The 18,018-nt window shown below is 35.2% G+C and overlaps 1 protein-coding gene across 3 annotated transcripts in view; it reads left to right on the forward strand.

Annotated features, from left to right (window-relative positions):
* Chn1 (chimerin 1) overlaps positions 1 to 18,018 on the forward strand; it is a 174,372-nt gene that overhangs the window by 117,309 nt on the left and 39,045 nt on the right. For all 3 annotated transcript variants that reach the window (XM_071619377.1, XM_071619378.1, XM_071619379.1), the window contains one exon: positions 13,419 to 13,496. In XM_071619377.1, coding sequence (XP_071475478.1) covers positions 13,419 to 13,496 — 78 coding nt within the window. The remainder of the gene's footprint in view (positions 1 to 13,418; positions 13,497 to 18,018) is intronic.

Genomic DNA, 18,018 nt, shown 5'->3' on the forward strand with positions numbered 1-18,018 from the left:
CACCAACAATGTATGAGCATATCTTTTTCTCCACATCCTCGCCAACATTTATTATTATTTGTACTCTGGATAATTACCATTCTGACTGGAGTGAGATGAAATCTCAATATAGTTTTTTTTTTTTTTTAAATACTCTAGTTGGACACAATATCTTTATTTTATTTATTTATTTTTATGTGGTGCAATATAGTTTTGATTTATATTTCCCTAATTACTAGAGATATTGAACAATTCTTCATTTATATGTTGATCATTTGTATTTCTTCTTTTGAGAAATGTCTGTTTAGGTCTTTTGCCCATTTATTGATTGGGTTATTTGGTTTTTTGTTGTTAGGTTTTTGAGCATTTTATATATTCTGGATATTAATGTCCTGAGAAGCAGGTGGCAAAGATCTTCTCCTATTCTGTGGTTCTCTCTTCAAAATCTTAATTGTTTCCTTTGCTGTACAGAAGATTTTTAATTTTTTTTATTGTTGGTTGTTCAAAACATTACATAGTTCTTGATATATCATATTTCACACTTTGATTCAAGTGGGTTATGAACTCCCATTTTTACCCCGTATACAAATTGCAGAATCACATCAGTTACACATCCATTGATTTATATATTGCTATACTAGTGTCTGTTGTATTCTGCTGCCTTTCCTATCCTCTCAGAAGATTTTTTAATTTGATGTCATTTCACTTTTTGATTTTTTTTATTTTATTTCTTGCACTTTAGGAGGCATCACAATACCAAACCTCAGATCATACTATAGACCTATAGTAACAAAAACAGCCTGGTACTAGCAACCAAAACAGGCATGAAGATCAATGGTATAGAAGACACAGAGACAAACCCACATAATAGACAAAGGTGCCCAAAAACTTATGTTAGAGAAAAAATAGCCTTTTAAACAAATAGTTCTGGAAAAACTGGAACTCCCTATGTAGAAGGATGAAATTTGACCCCTGTCTTTCACCCAGCACAAAAGTTAACTCAAAGTGGATCAAAGAGCTGAGATGCTTTTACAGATTGTCTTGACTCAAGAGCAAACTTTTAACCACTTAAATATAAATAACACTGAAGTTGACTTAAAAATTTTAAAAAATTATTTTAACTCTTTGTGGAAGGAGTGATTAGGCAGATCGTGGAAGAGGGCTCATAAAGTGCATCTCCCTGTCTGCATTGTTTCTGATATAAGGATTCTATGGAGTGATTACAAACTACCCCATGATTGTGGCCTTATAGGAATTTTGAAGTCACATCCATATTGGAAGGACAGATAGACCTGGAATGGGAAGATGAATAGAATTCACCTTTACAGTCTCTGAAGACGCTGGTAAGGAGGAAGCAGCTTCAGAGAGGGCACTGACATAGATTTAATAGCTAAATTCAATCTCTGTTACAAAATGGAATTATTAGGCTAATAGGAAAAATTATTAGGCTAATAGGAAAAATCTATTATCCACATAATATTTATCTCAATTATAATTTATTCATTAAATATGTATTTTTTTACTATCTGGCACTTGTGAAAATAACATCTCTATTCTCTGATATTCACCACAATTTTATTAGTGAAACCACAGCACATAATAGATATCCAATAAAATATTTGTTGAATGAAAACCATTTAAAAATGCTTAGTATTATGTACGTGTATGTTGAACATTTCATTATTTTCATTTAATGAATTTGTGAGGTTTATAATAAGTATTTATAATTTCTCAGGCCACATCTCTAGTACTCAAAATTCTTTTTTTTTTTTTAGTGTTCTTTTTTATTTTATTTTATTTATTTATTTATTTAAATTTTTTATTGTTGTTCAAAACATTACAAATTTCTTGACATATCATATTCCACACTTTGATTCAAGTGGGTTATGAACTCCCACCTTCACCCCATGCACAGATTGCAGAATCACATCAGTTACACATCCATTGATTTACATATTGCCATACTAGTGTCTGTTGTGCTCCGCTGCCTTTCCCATCCTCCACCATCCCCCAGTGTTCTTTTTTTAAATAAAATGAATCCTGATTATATAATCACTGCATTGGCTAATCTAGAATCACTATTATAAATATTAAGACTCAACTAATTGTTAACCATTGAGATTGGGATGGTTTTCCACTTTGTAAATTATGTCTATTTGGTGAATTTTAATGGAAAGGTTAATTATTTCTAAAAACAGCTGAATTTGTTGATCAAACAACTCCTCTCTCCCTTCATTGGTTTGGAGAGTAGGTTTTTTTGCTTTGTGGTCCGGGGATCAAACCCAGAGCCTCCGTATAATCAAGTACTCTACCACTGAGCTATATCCCCATCCCTGTTTATTTATTTATTTACTTACTTACTTAGTGTTAGGGATTCCAACTCAGAGGCACTTTACCACTGAGCTAAATGTTCAGCACTTTATATTTTTTATTTTGAGACAGGGTCTTGCCTAGTTGCTCAGGCTGGACTTAAACGTATGATCCTCCTGCCTCAGCCTCCCAAGTTGCTAGGATAACTGACATGTGCCACTGCACTCAGCTTTTATTTTATTTTTGGGCCAAGGTCTCACTAAGTTGTCCAGGCTGGCCTGAAACTTGTAATCCTCCTTACTCAGCCTCCTGAGTAGCTGGGATTACAAACCTGTGTTGTCATGGTTGACTTGAGGGTAGTTTTATTCATTTATTATGATTAAAGCAACAGGAAAAATCAATATAAAAACAAAAAGGCATAGTACTCAATCATAACTATCATAATTCTCCTTAAAGCCCTGATAGACGTCTGACAGAAGATTGCATGCACCTAAGTAAGACTGGCATATCACTTAACCCACCATTGTCAGAATAATAAAAAGAACTTTTAAAGTGCCAGAAGTTAGTCACCAAAACTGACTGCTATAGTCTTTTTGTTTGTTTGTTTGTTTTTTGGTACCAGGGATTAAACTCAGAGGGGCTTAACCACTGAACCACATCTCAGCCCTTTTTAGAGACAGGGTCATGCTAAATTGCTTAGGGAAATTGCTAAGGCTTGCTTTGAAATTGCAATCCTCCTGCCTCAGCCTCCTGAGCTGCTGTGGTTACAGGTATGTGCCATTGCACCTGGCTTATAATCTAAATCTTGATGTCCCCCAAAGACCCATATGTTAAAGGTATGATCCCTTGCCTGTGACACTGTTGGAAGGTGCTAGAACCTTTAAGAGATGAGATCTAATGGAAGGAAGTTGGGCCATTGAGTGTGTGCCCTTAAAGGGGTATTGGGATCTTGGTCTGTTTCTTTTTGCTTTGCTTCCATAAAGTGAATGGGACTTCTCTGCCAATGTGCTTTTGCCATAATGTGCTGTGCCACCACAGTCCTTTCAAAACAATAAGACCAAGCAGTCATGGACTGAAACTTCTGAAATCATGAACCCATGAATGGTGCTGATCCTTATGGGATGACTGCAGGGTATTTCAAGTTCTCCTAGAGTCATACATACTAGGTCACTTTCTTTCTTTCTTTTTTTAGTGTGTGTGTGTGTGTGTGTGTGTGTGTGTGTTTTGCAGATTGAACCCAGGGCCTTGTGCAAGTGAGGTATGCACTCTACCAACTGAGCTAAATCCCCAGCCCCCAAAATAAATCTTTTAAGTTGATTATTTCAGGTATTTTGTCACAGTAATGGGAAGCTGACTAACACAGTGACCATATTTGTATATGTTGTAAACCAATCATCAGGCTTAGAACTAAGTCAGCAATGGTCATTTTTAGCTGTAAATATCTCTGCCTCTGCTGGTTCTCTCTTTGTGAAAATCGAGCCTTATGTAGGGTTTATCATGAGTCACATCACAGGTCAAGTGGTCCTATCCTTGGGGTCTCAGGAAAGCAAAGGAGAATGGAGAAAGAATAGAGTGTGAAATCAGCAGGCCTGAGTTTTTACCATGGCTGCTTTGATTACTGACTTTCTGCCCCTAAGCAAATACCTTAACACCAATGAATTCCTTTCTGAAAAACAAATATGAGGACACCATGAAATAGTCTATGTGACATAGCATTTTTTGGAAGCAGGCTTCTGTATAAGTACTGCTGATTTGGAGGCATTGTAAAAGCTGGACCTGAATTTTTTTTAACTAGATTGGCAGAAGAATACAGTAACTTAAATTATTATAAAGTAGAAATAGAATGGGATTATTAAGTCAGTTACCTCACAAATTATTTCTTCATATACAACATGATTATAGAATGAGACCTAAGGCTGAAAGAAATTTTCTAAGGTCTATTTCAGGCACTCAAGCCTGTTCTGAAAGTAGATAAATATATCTAAAGATAAATATAACATATCTTCCTAAAACATCAGTTTTTCTCAGTAGTAATTGGTTGAAAACATGTTTGTTTAACATGCTTAAACAAACATGGGTACATTCTAGGGAGCTTAGAGAGATTCTTCTGTGTCCCTACACATCCCTATTGGTTGCTGTTAGGGGCATTTTGGTGGAAAAGGCAATAAAGCACTTGCCTCAGCTGGCCACGGAGCCTTAAGTAGCATTTGATTTTATTTACCTAAGGTCTTCAGTTGCAGAGTTAAACTATCTCCCACTAACTTATCCTTTGTGGAGGAGGATGTCAGCAGGGTAGACACTTCTCAATGCATTAAAATATCACCAAAAGATAGAAATTAAATCAGACTTTAATCTGTTTCTTCTTCCTCACTAGAGCCTATTGTTGCAGTCTGACTTTCTGTCAGACTTTATTCTTTCTTCTCTAACATACTCAACACTTTCAGGCCTTGTGCATTTGCCTCAAGTCACTCTTGAGATGTCCAGTTCCACATAAGACACAGTACATGTTTATAAAAGAAATACAATGACTATCTCTGCTATGAAGACAAGTGTCCAAGTTAAAGTTCTCTCTTAATTTCATTAGGATCATATGAACTAACAGGAATTTTATAAAATGAAATATAATTGACATGACATAAAGAGTTTGTTTTAGAAAGTGCCCAGAGCAAGTTATTTTTACTTTTTATACATCATTGATGGCAACTGTGTGGTGTAACAGGGTCATTTCAAAGAAAAGACAAATTTCAAAGAAAAGACAAGTTTCAAAGAAAAATCTGGCTGGCAGTAAGATGGACAATTAATGCATCTCTGAATTATGTTCCTGTTTACCCTTCTTCCCAGGCAACTGTTGTGGAAGTTAAATCTTTTACCTTCAGGCCACTATTGCCATTTCCATGTAATAAAACAGATTTTTGGAAGTATGTTTGAACTGCACAAGTATTCTGCATACCATGAGTCAACATGGGGCTTAAAATGAACATCTTAACCAAATTGCAACCACGATATCCTAATCAAACTACAGTTTATTTTTGTTATATGTAGAAAGCAAGATTTTATAACTTAAATTTAAATATATCTGTAACAGGTCCTTTTTAAAATAACCAATTTACTTGGGCTTTATCCTGGCCTAACCAACAAAATTGACTGGAGGAATGAGAAAATTAAAAATAAAGGGCTTAGCTTTTATTCTGATACACTTGGGTTGATGAGTGCAAAGTGTTGTAATAACTTGAAATAACCTCATATGACAGTTTAAAATCCGAAAACTCTCCTAATTGTATCAACCCTAGTCTGCTTTTTAGTTGTATTTTCTATATGTATATTACAACTGAAAGTTTTTTTTTAGAAAATGAAAACATGTATGAGTCAAAATTTTTGCACTGGATTTAAAGCCCCATGATTGATAAAGTGTTGGAGCATCTCTAACTTCACCTTCTTTATTGTTACAGAACAGTGATAGTGTTTCTCTAAGTCTTACAGATAATAGGATCAAAGATAATGGTTAAAATGAAAGATAAAAACACAATCACACATTTCCTCAAGTAGCCCCTAAGTTTTCCTGAGCGGTAGGGCTTGGAAAGGTAGTTCCCATGGAATCCAGTTTCAGCCTATCTTTGGAGTGAGCCAGAGAATACTGTTATGACTTTCAGCAGACAACCATCACTGCCCATGATCCAACATATAGTGTTGGACTTCTATATATATTAACATATAGTTAGATAATACATTCCATATGTTTATTCCAAAGCACTGTTGCTGTCAGTGCATCAGGACTACAACATACCACCCTCTAAGAACTTATACATCAAAAAATAAGACTATGTCTTATGAATTAACTTCAGATCATGATAAGATAAATCTGAGCAGAGATGTGCAAAAAAAAAAAAAAAGGAGATTGATACTCATCTAAGCACTGACTTAAGGTAAGGGAACCCCACTCGATGTCCATGGGCAAGGCCATACTAGTTGTAGAGGATTCAACAGATGTCTTAACTCATTGCCTTAAATATTGTTTATCTAACCCATTCCCCTTATTCTGATTCCAGTCTCACCAGCTTCTTAATGATTTTTCATTCCCAATGTAGGGGTGCTACCAAATAAGAGCATATTGGTCTGCCAAATTATGATCAATGTTATTAGTTTCAAGAGCTTGGGAATAGCAATCTCCCCTTGAGAAATAGTCATAATCCCTTTGTATTGATAAATTAAGTTTATGAGACTGGACACTAGTCAAAAACAAAACAACCCAGCCCATTATAAATTTGAAGACCTACTTGATAAAGCCATCCAGCCATTCCCACATAGACATACCCAAATCTTTCAGCACATCCTTGTGTGCTGAATTATATTAACCTTCCTTTTTCCTTTTGAATTTCTATAAAAAATATAGAGAAGATCATAAAGTTCATTTAGTTAAGCTGGGACTTAGAAAAGTTAAATGAGCTGGCCAATATCAGTAAGAACCAGGACTGGAAACCAACCTGAGTATGACTTCACCCCTCCTCCCTAGGCATGGTGTTGTTCACATCAAGTAGAAAAGCTCCCTTAAAACTTGTCTCAGGGAAAATTCATCATATTTCTCTTGTTTCCTAGAGGACTATACTTTTTTTTGTTTGCATTGTGTTTTCAAGTGTCATGTTTAAATAGTATTATATATTAGTCTGTCAGGGAGCATATCAGAGTAAACAACATTTGATAGTGACAATATCAGCTTAGTGTGTTTTAAGTTTATTATACACTGAAATGAAATGCATTGATGTGCCTGATTATCATCTTTTTAGATGGATATTATGTTAATGCTAGGGAAACAATGTAATAAAAACTGAGTTAGGAATTATGGTGTTACTGTTGCAGTAACAGAAAGATTTAGAGCTCTAGCAGAGTATGTAAGAGTTTCATCTGCAACATAAAAATTTATTTATCCCAATGTAACTTAAGGAATTTAAGAGTTCTGAAGTATAAGTCTCTAATGTTTGACTTACAGTGCATTTGGAAATCTGGTAGATACTATAAATTCAAATTTATCAGTTCTAAAATATCTAGTGATCTGAGACATACAGAATATAAATGATCTAGAAATTTGTTCCATTGATAACCTTTCAAATTTGCATGTTAACAATAGATAAGAGGCAGAATAGTCAAGAAGAAAGATGGAATGGAATTTGAAGTTATGGAGACCTAGACTCAAGTCCTTTCACTTTTTACTAGTTCGATGACTTTCAACAAGGTAGTTAATCTCTCTGAGCCTGTATGTTTTCACCTGGAAAGTGATAGTTATTATTATCTACCATTTTGACAATTAAACTACATCTTACCTGCAAAACATTACTAATGTCATACAGATGTCAGTGAATGGAAACCAACATATTGTCTTTAAGTATCCACTCTTGGCTTTAATGGAGAAAAATTGGGTTACCCTTACAATTCAGGAGATAAAGGTAGGAATATTTGGTGAATTGAATTTGCTTGAATTCACTGATTTTCGTGTTATGTCTGATATTGGAGATTTTAGAAAAACTATTGTTTATGCCTCAGTTTTTAACATTTTATGGAAAATGCAGGACTTTGTTCAATGAGAACAGAAAACATAATTACCCAAGACTTAATCTAGTTAATCTATTTCCCCAGGTTTAGGGCCATGCCAGCTAGAACATTGTTCTGAGTGCTTTTTGGATGGAATGGTGACTTAGTTTAGTTAATTTAGCTTTGTGCTAATGAGTCTATGGTATTACCATGATGTTACAAAGGAGGTGGCTATTTATGTTGCATGGTCCTTTCAGTTTCCTAGAAAACACTCTTACTTTAAGTAAGCCCTGACTTTCAGTAGTTGGAGATTTATTCCTTTGGTTTGCCTTGGTCCTGTGTTTAAAAACCAGATGCTTGTGGGCAAAGAAGTATAATCAGTCATTTGTATGTTGGTGTGACTAATCTGCTAAAGCCCTTTCTTATAAACAGAGTTTGATCGAATTACTCACAGTTTGAGCATAAGGGTTCATGCAATTTAAGATTGCCAGTACAGGGTAAGGTAGAAATTACAGAATGGTGGTGGTTACAAATGTCCTGAAGCTCACATTGTTTAGGACAGTAGCCTTAGGTTTTAACCCATGTCATAGTCACACATAATACTCTTGGAAATACAGGTTCTCAGATATAAGGAAAGGAAGGAAATCTGTCATATATTGGTTACTTTCTATGCCAGAAATGATGCAGAATGCTTTGCATATATTATATCATTTAATTAATTTGATATTGAATTTTTAACCTTCTTTACACATAAGGAAATAAAAAACTAAAATAAATCAGTAATTTGACCAAAGACATTCCACAGCTACTAAATTACAGGGCTACAGTTATCACTTTGGTGCAGTCCCAGAACCTGTGTTTCCTATTATACTACACTGGGTGAAAATGAGAGGCTAGTTCAGCACAGATCCAGTTTTGTTACTGGATGAACAGTAGGGTGATAAGATTGGTAGATGTGTCTTTAGTTGAAAAACAGTGAACATGTTCCTTTCCAAGGTCACTTATTTGGCCATCCATTCCTTTTTCCTCATATTGCCCTTCTGCCACTTCACACCTTGCCATTTTCATAGTCCTCTGTTCTGCAGGTGGCAAATGTAGAAAGGACAAATGTAGAAAGGGGTTGTGGAATCTGCCTATTCTCCATGCCTTTTTCCAGGCCAGTTTTCCTCATTCAAATAAATGTATGCAAGTGGCATCAGTATTGAGGGTAGGCAGAGTAAAATCTAAAGACAGGCCAGAGACTCCCAGGGAAAATAAAAGCTAAATCCTGCTGGTGTTTCTAGCAAGAATGACCTTGTAGGATATGTGCCCCATCAGCTTAGATTCCACCCAGTTAAGCACTTTTCTTCTGCTATATGAGCCAGAATGAGAGGCACTGTATCCCTAATATCTTGTTTTTATCTCATCTCATTATAAGGTAGTCAAAAGAGCTATTAGCTTTGGAGACAGAAGACAGGGATTCAGATCTTACACTTTTCACTTCCTGTCTGTGTGACCTTGAGAAAGTCATTTTGGGAGCCCCAGGCTCTTCATCTTATAAAGTGATCATAGGTAACACTACCTCCCAGGATGCTTGTGACCAGTAAATTGGACAGTTGTATGAAGTGCTAAGCAGTGTTATAAGCAGTAATTTGCTCTTTAGCATATACTGATAATCTCCTTTCCTTTCCACGTTTCGCCCTCCTCCAAACCTTGCTTCCTCAACTAGAACATATGTCATTATATGCCTTTTAAAAGATAAGATTAGAACTAGAATATGGAAAATTGCATAGGGGCCATTAGACAAAGGGAAGAGCAAGAGTTTCCAGGCATGTTTGTATGGTATTGTAGATTATAAACTTCTTAAGGGCAGGGACCTATCTTATGCAACATCCCTTACAGCTGATATTTGGCACAGCATCCCTGTAATGCTATTATTTATTGAGCGCTTACTGTTTTTAGACATTTCATCTAATACATGTTATTATTTAAATTTCTTTAAATTTCCCAGAAACTTATAAAGTAGGTGTTATTAGCCAGGCCTATAATCTCAGCTATTTGGGAGGCTGAGACAGGAGGATCACAAGTTTGAGACCAGCCTAGGCAACTTAGCAAGACTGTGTCTCAAAAAATAAGAAGGGCTACCACTGTAGCACAGTGGTAGAGTGCTTGCTAGCTTGCTCAAGATCCTGGATTCAACCACCAGTTAGTTCTGAGAGGCATAAAAAGATATTATTAGCCATATTATGTAGAATAGTTAATCAAGGCACCAAGCAAATCTCCCAAGGCCAGTATTCAAACTTTTGTCTCTGATTTCACATCTCTGCCTCCCAATAAAAATAGCTACCTTTATTTGGTTTTTCTTTTTTAACCAATTATTTTTTGAACTCTTTTGTGCAAGCTACTATGCAAATTCTAGGTTAATATGAAAATGTATAAGACCCAATTCTATATAAATGGCTACATGGATAACTGTGATATAAAGCAGAATGCAATGTCTTATAATTAATGAACGAGAAAAGCAACTCAGTGAGACCCTGTTTCTAAAACACAAAAAGGGCTGGGAATTTGGCTAAGTGGTTAAGTGCCCCTGGGTTCAATCCCCAGTACCCGCTCCCCAAAATGAGGATAATATATGCCTCAAAGGGTTTATCTGTGTACATAATGGGATTCTATATGTAAAGTGATTAGCTAAGTGCCTATAATTAACAAAGTCTGTAACTATTATCTATATAGATATGGTCAAGTAAATGTATGCATGAGTGACATACATTTGCCTGAAACATCAGAACATGGATAGTGGTTTAGTTATAGACTTAGTAGTTGTGTTTTGCAAGTTCATTCCCCTAATTAATGCAGAAGTGCAGTTGCTGTTTTGTTGAAGAAATAATAGTGACCAAACCCCTAATTAGTCATTTGAGAATAGCTAAGACCTTTTTTATTCTGAACTGCTGTTTTCTCTCCTTACTGCCCTAGGTAGCTGCCCAAATTGTAATTAGTCAGTATTTCTTGATTAAATGGAAAAATTAAGAAAGACAGACAATACAACTCTGCCTTGTCCATGATAAGTTTTATCTCTCAGAAGCAAAATGAATTTTCTGGATAACTTTACTATGAATCTTTTCATGCTCAGTTGAGTTTGTTACTCTAGCTGAAGGACTGGGGGTGATCTAAAACACAGGCCCTTGACCAAAAATACTCAGGAGAAAATACTCAGGTTAAATATGTGATTGTTTTCTTTAACTTAAGAACTTGGTGTTAAACACTGAGGGAAAAAATACTGTTAAACTTGCCTTTAAAGTCTCTTTTTCTGGTGCCTGCAGAGAATTGAATAAATGTCACTTTAGGCTATACATACCTAAAGAGTTGGTTGGCCTTTATATTTTTAGTAATCACATGACAAACTAGGTCTAACCTGAAGAACAGTTTAAGTGAGGCAAAGGAATTTTTTTCCATTTTATTTCCTCTTGGAACAGGACCATTTTATATCTCGTTCATCATCTACAGGTATAAATGTGTGTGGGAGGGGGCGCTGGGGTTGTGGCTCAGTGATAGAGCGCTTGCCTAGCATGCATGGGGCACTCAGTTTGATCTCCAGCACCACATAAAAATAAAAACAAATAAAATAAAGGTATGTGCCCATCTACAACTAAAAATAAAATATTTTTAAAAAGTATAAATTTGTTAAACTGAAACTTCGGTAGATATAAATATCAGCATTTATCTTTTCATTAAAAATGTTTTTAAGGAATAAAAAGGACTGTAGACTCAAGAAAATAAGAACAAATTAGAGGTGTTTAGAAAAATCAATCTTTATGTTTGATATCTAACATAGCTTAATAACAGTTTAAGGAGCACTCATGCCCTAATTAAACCAAAATATACTTTGGGCTCATACCACTTTTAGGTTATGAAAGCTAAAGCACTACAAGTTGAATTAAGTATTTTTGATGCTGGGGATCAAATCCAGGATCATACACATACTCTTCCACTGAGCTATACCCCCAACACCTAACTCATTTAAATGTTGATTTTTACATTCTTTAAATAAAGCATAACATTAGAAACACAGTGGATTAAAATTAATTATTGTAGCATGAGGAAACCAAGTAAAGATATTCAAGAAACCAGAATGGGAAAATTTAAACCTCTTATATAGCACCTTGGTGAAAAGTGGAGGTATTTATCTTAAAGAGCTGAGTTTTGAGTGTTTTACCCATCACCCTCCACTTCTGCCTTTCTACATCAGCAAACATCCAGGGGTTTTAAAAACATAATTACTACATCTGGGACCTATATATATAGGGAACTTATTCCCAGCTGCTCTTGATCTGGTCTCAGGCTCTCTGAATAAAAAATGTTGAGATGAGAGAATTAAAATATTGAATTTACCTACTTAAGTATAGACCCACAACAAAACTTCACATAGTAGAGACAAAACTGACCACTCTGGGGTGTTAACCATGCTCTTGGTTCTGTATGAAAGTAGTATGATATCTAGTTAAACTATTTTTTAATCAAAGTATTTTCAGTTTTGTTCACTTTAAATAAAATTGGATTTTAGTTAACCTTAATCCATAATGCACAAATAAGGGGGCTGGAAGTGTAGTTCAGTGGTAAAGTACATGCCTAGCATAATGAACAAAGAAGGATATAGATCAGCCTTTTGTAAATTACCTGGTAGTTACTAATACATTAAAAAAAAAAGAACTGATGCTGTATGTTAATTTTCCTCTGCTTTTAATAGTTTAAAAAATTCATTTTGTAATAATGCATGACTCATTCATTGCTCATTATCTTCCCACTGATTTTATTTTTAAAATTTTTTTTTTCCATGAGCCGGCAAGAAAATCTTTCATGAGAGGAGGGAGGAACAGAGTGAGTTGAGGAATAGAGTACTTAAATACTGTTGCTTGATTTTCATTGGTTATCTCCTTTCTTATGGCAGCCAATCTAATCCTGCCTTCCCCGGCAAATCCCTCCCTCCCCCACCCTCCCTGCTAGAGGGTTCACAGGGTGTCTTGTCGCTAGAAACTGACTGCAAGCAGTATGTAGGCATCTTTCATTCAGAATGGACATTAATGTATTGAATAAAGAAGAGAGCTTTTAGAATTGTATTATTTGTCAAAATTGCATGTCTTTTAAAAAGGGATAAAGAGAGATGCTGAACGTTTTGTATGTTAGCATCGACTCTTTTTCTGCTCAGACTCTAAGTTTTCAGAAGCTTAAATATAGAACCCTTTAAAAAAAGAAGAAGAAGAAAGAATTTGTCTGGTTAGTCGGCTTCTTTTGAAGAAGTGCTTCATCACCCTCCTCCACCTCTCCGTGCTGTGTCCGCAGCTCTCTGTAGGTTAGGGTTCTGTGCTGGCTGCAGAATGCTCATGTGAGCTGAATAGACTCCATCGACAGACACAGACCAATACAGGTTTTCTTTCTTTTCTCTGAATTTCAAAATGCCATCCAAAGAGTCCTGGTCGGGGAGGAAAACTAATAGAGCTGCAGTTCACAAATCAAAACAAGAGGGCCGTCAGCAAGATTTATTGATAGCAGCCTTGGGAATGAAACTGGGTTCTCAAAAGTCGTCTGTGACAATCTGGCAACCTCTGAAACTCTTTGCTTATTCGCAGTTGACATCACTTGTTAGAAGAGCAACTCTGAAAGAAAATGAGCAAATTCCAAAATATGAAAAGGTTCACAATTTCAAGGTAAGAATATTTGTTTTTAGCCTTTTCTCATCAGAAATGCTCATTATTTGAAATATGTGATACTAAAAGAATATCTTCTGATTTCTTTTTAAAACTAGGATGAGTTGACTAAAATTTTCTTGCTCTTCAGGGAAAGGAGATGTTTTAAGCCTGATTTTATTTAAGGAATGGCTGAATAAAAGCTAATAGAAAATCATCCCCATTTTTTCTAGTGCTGTTTTAATTCTGTTTAATCAATGTATAGACACTGGTAAGTCTTGACTAATATTAAAAAGGTCTCATTTAATGATTTTGGCATTATTTTATTTGTGATGCAAATGTATCTAAATACCTTTGTTGGCTATTGCAGGAGAGGATTAGATCTTATCTGATCATTTCTACTAAAAGGCTTTGGATATAAGAGGCATGTTCAGTTGCATCTGGATTGAGCAGATGGTCTGCATTTCCCATAGTTTCTGTCTTTTCTCCTCTGTTAATGAATTGACCATGATGAAAAGAGGATGGCTACCGTGGGACTGTGATGCTGCTGACACTAGCAGCTTTTCCTCACTTTTTGAGTATTTGCTTTCACCTTGTGTATGTAGTTTTTAAATTATTGTGTTAATGTATTTGTCAACTGTACCTGAATCTTCTTTCATCAAGAGGATATGTGTATTGATGCAGGCTGTGTATAGATCTTTCCTGTGCTTTAGCATGATACAAGGCCTTGAAGTTGTGTCCTTTGCATCTTAATTCAGAGAATATATAATGTGAAGTCGTGTCTAAGGAAGCCAAGCAACACTTAGGTAGATGCACTGGTATTTATATGGTAACTTCCCAATAGTTAGACAACTTCATGATGCACTTATATAAGACATGAGTATTTTCATTTTAGACAAAATATTGTTAACTCTGCTAAGAAGGGACTGTTTGGTTTCAAATGGTGATAAAGCTGGAAATTCTGATCTTCCGTTTATTTATTAATTTAGTCAGCATTTATTTAGCATACAGGCTTTGTACCTGGGAAATGACCCCAAATAAGTCCTTATGCAATATAAAGTTAAATACATGTTAAGTCTCTCACATACACACACACACACACACGGCTATTTGAGCAAAGATTACATGCACACTCTTTAGAAATAGCTGTGATTTTAAAATATATCTCCAAAGATGTATCCTCTGATTTGGTCTGCAGAAACAGGCCTTTTAAGAGTGCCATTTAATACCAAGTCAAGTTCATTTATGTGCTTTTTATCAATATTGATAAATTTGCAATACATCCTGATTTTTAACACCAGAATTAATTTTACTCAAATGCTAATACCATGCCCCCAGTATGCTCTGCATTTTTCACATGAGGGATAGATTATTATGATCTTTAGAACATTTGAGGGTAAAGGATTAAGTTACTTAACAAAAATATTTCTGAACTATATAGGCTATGCTAACTCAATAATATTTTCTTCTTCTTTAAATATATTCCTAAGGACCTTACCTTTCAACCAATATCTTTGCTTTAAAATGAAATAGAGTCTATCAGATTAAATACCAGATGGAAAATAAATCTGATTATGAATCTAAATAATTTATGTAGGTTACTAGGCCTCAGTTTATTCTTGCCTAATATATGACCTGGTCTTATAAGAACTATTACCAGGAAAATGACCCCAAATAAGTCCTTTTGCAAATATAAAGTTACATACATGTTAAATCACACACACAAAAAAAATGGCTATTTGGATTCCTCAGCAAAGATTACATGCACTCTTTAGAAATAGCTGTGATTTTAAATATATCTCCAAAGATGTATCCTCTGATTTGGTCTGCAGAAACAGGCCTTTTAAGAGTGCCATTTTAATACCATGTCAAGTTCATTTATGTGCTTTTTATCAATATTGATTAAAATCAAATAGATTTGTTGAAGAATTTGTATAAACAACAAGTATATTCTTTTTTCCTCCCATAGTTTATATCTTCCAGTTATTTCTCAGCTTTAACACATGACTTTATGGACAAATTCTATACGGCTAGAAAATGCTATCTATGGGACCAGTTGTGACTCTTACTAGCTGGTACCCAAACTGTTTTAAGGATAGTTGGTTTGGATTTTTTTGTTTGTTTGTTTGTTTTCTTGCTTGCTTGTTTGTTTTTTCTTCCCCCAACTACATAAATCCTTCTCTGAAACTAAAACATTAAAACCAGCTAGGTCTTGCTCTTAAAAAACAGTGTGCTCAGGAAAGAGCTAATGTTAGTGGTTTGCATTACATATTTTCTCGAGTTGCTAATGAGGTCAGAAGTCTCAGAATTTGGTTCTTCTCATTAAAATGTTATTTTAAAAATGTGTCTGTGGTGTGGCATGTATATATGTATGTGTGTGTGTGTGTGTGTGTGTGTGTGTATATGTATAATTTTTTTTTTAAGGAGGGAGGTCATACTTGACTTCTGAGAATATCCCCCAAAGAATTCAGACTCTGTGGCAGGCTGTTTTTCTCCCACACAAATGCTCACTTAGAAGGTCACTGATTGTGAGGTGTACGTACAGTTCAGCGGTTTGTTGTGGGGGAGAACCTGAACATTTCCATAAGGATAATTATTCACGTGGCCTTGCCAGTGACTATTTTCTGTGTTGATAACAGTGTATTCTGTCTAACCACCAGCCCACTCACAGAAGCCTCGTTTCAATATGGTTTTCTTTTTTGCTTCTTGAACTGCCTTGTTATGTAATGCAGTGAGGTGGAACAGCTGTCAGATCTTTTTGGGAGAGTGGGGGGACAGGAGGGTGAAGCCAAAAGCATCATATACCTTTGGTGAAGCCCTCACACAGTGAAGCCAAATAGAGCAACTGGACCTGACTCCAAACTCTGGAGGTGTTTCAGTTTAGGGTATCTTAGTAGGAGAAACAGGAGGTTTCCCATTTTGCTGTTATGTAACATGGTTTCTCTTTCTAGCTGTCTCAAATTCTGTTGTTATTTATGGGGATTTGATAAAGCATCTATCATAAGGACAGTGATGTGTCTTATGGAGGTTGTCATTTTAGAGATAAATGTACTCCATCCTTTAGAAATTATTACCATATAAGCTGTGAAATTAAGAGTGATATAAATTAAGAGTGAAATTTCAAAAAAGGTAGGAGAAAAGATTCTAAATATTTTCATCATGAAGAAATGATAAATGTCTGAAAAGATAGGTGACCCTGATTTGAACATTATACAATCTATACATGTATTGAAATATTACATGGTACCTGGTTCCCCATAAATATGTGTAATTTTTATGTGTGAATTAAAATTAGAGTGAAAATAATTTTAAACTGTACCCTGGGCCAAGTTCTCTTTTTCTAAACTTACCCGATCCTAATATCACACAGAGAAAAAATAAAGCCTCTGATATTTAAAACTAAAAAAGTCATTCTAACCTCCACCCCCATTGAACCCCCAGCAGTGATTGCCTCCTACATTTGGAGACTTTCTAGATAGAATGATATTAAGTCCCAGCCATTGCTCTCAGGAGCTTGTTTATTATTTATATCAACTTGGACAGATTGCTTAATCTCTCTAAGCCTCTTTTTCTATATCAGAAATATAGAGTTCCTGGTACATCTAGGTACATGAGAGCCCATTTTTTATTATTATAAATCACTCCTAATGGGATATTTTTTCTGAATTTATACCAAGAAATATATGTATACTTAAGGTTTAATCTGACTCCTCATTTTCCTGCCCAGTTGCAGAAGTCATGATGCAAAGGATAACTTGGCGTGGTGGGGCTGAAGAAAGCTCTTGCTTCTTTCCCTGCTCCCAGACAGAGTAGGTGTTACATAAGAGTAGTGGCATTTTTCATGCACCATAGAATACAGTGAAATCCTTTTTATTTCTCTTAATTCCTCCAAATTGAACTGTTAAATGTTTTATCTAGTTTGTTGCTTAATGATGAAAACTCTAGCAAAAATGCAAGATTTGGGATGGGGTTGTGGCTCAGCAGTAGTGTGCTCACCTAGCACGTGGGAGATGCTGGATTCAATCCTCAGCACCACATAAAAATAAATAAATAAAATAAAGGTATTGTGTCCAACTACAACTAAAAAAAAATTAAAATTAAAAATGCAAGATTAGATAGAATAGTATAGTAGCAGAAGCTGGGCTACATAGGCAGATTAAGTACTTGCAAAAAAAAAACATTAAGAATTATAGGACAGGTGTACTCAGTGGTAGAGCACTTGCCTAGTACATGCAAGGCCTAGGATTTGATTCCTAGCACCACAAAAAAGAAAATTGTAGTGAGTAGATACTTTAACACATAAATTTAATTCTTTTTTAAGATAGTCTTGAAAATGGTGAATGGTTTTTAGTTTCAAGTACTAAAATTCTACATGTAAATGAAAGATGTGAGATATTAACAGATCTAATGTTGCCAAGATAATATGCAAGCAATGAATCCTGAAATGTGAATGGATACTATAATTAAAATAACATTATAACATGAACCTTAAACTATTTAATAATATTACTGATTCAGGATTGCTAGGATAAAGAAATAATAG

The sequence above is a fragment of the Marmota flaviventris genome, chromosome 11 (assembly GCF_047511675.1).
Source record: "Marmota flaviventris isolate mMarFla1 chromosome 11, mMarFla1.hap1, whole genome shotgun sequence".
In the NCBI taxonomy this organism is placed as follows: Eukaryota; Metazoa; Chordata; class Mammalia; order Rodentia; family Sciuridae; genus Marmota; species Marmota flaviventris.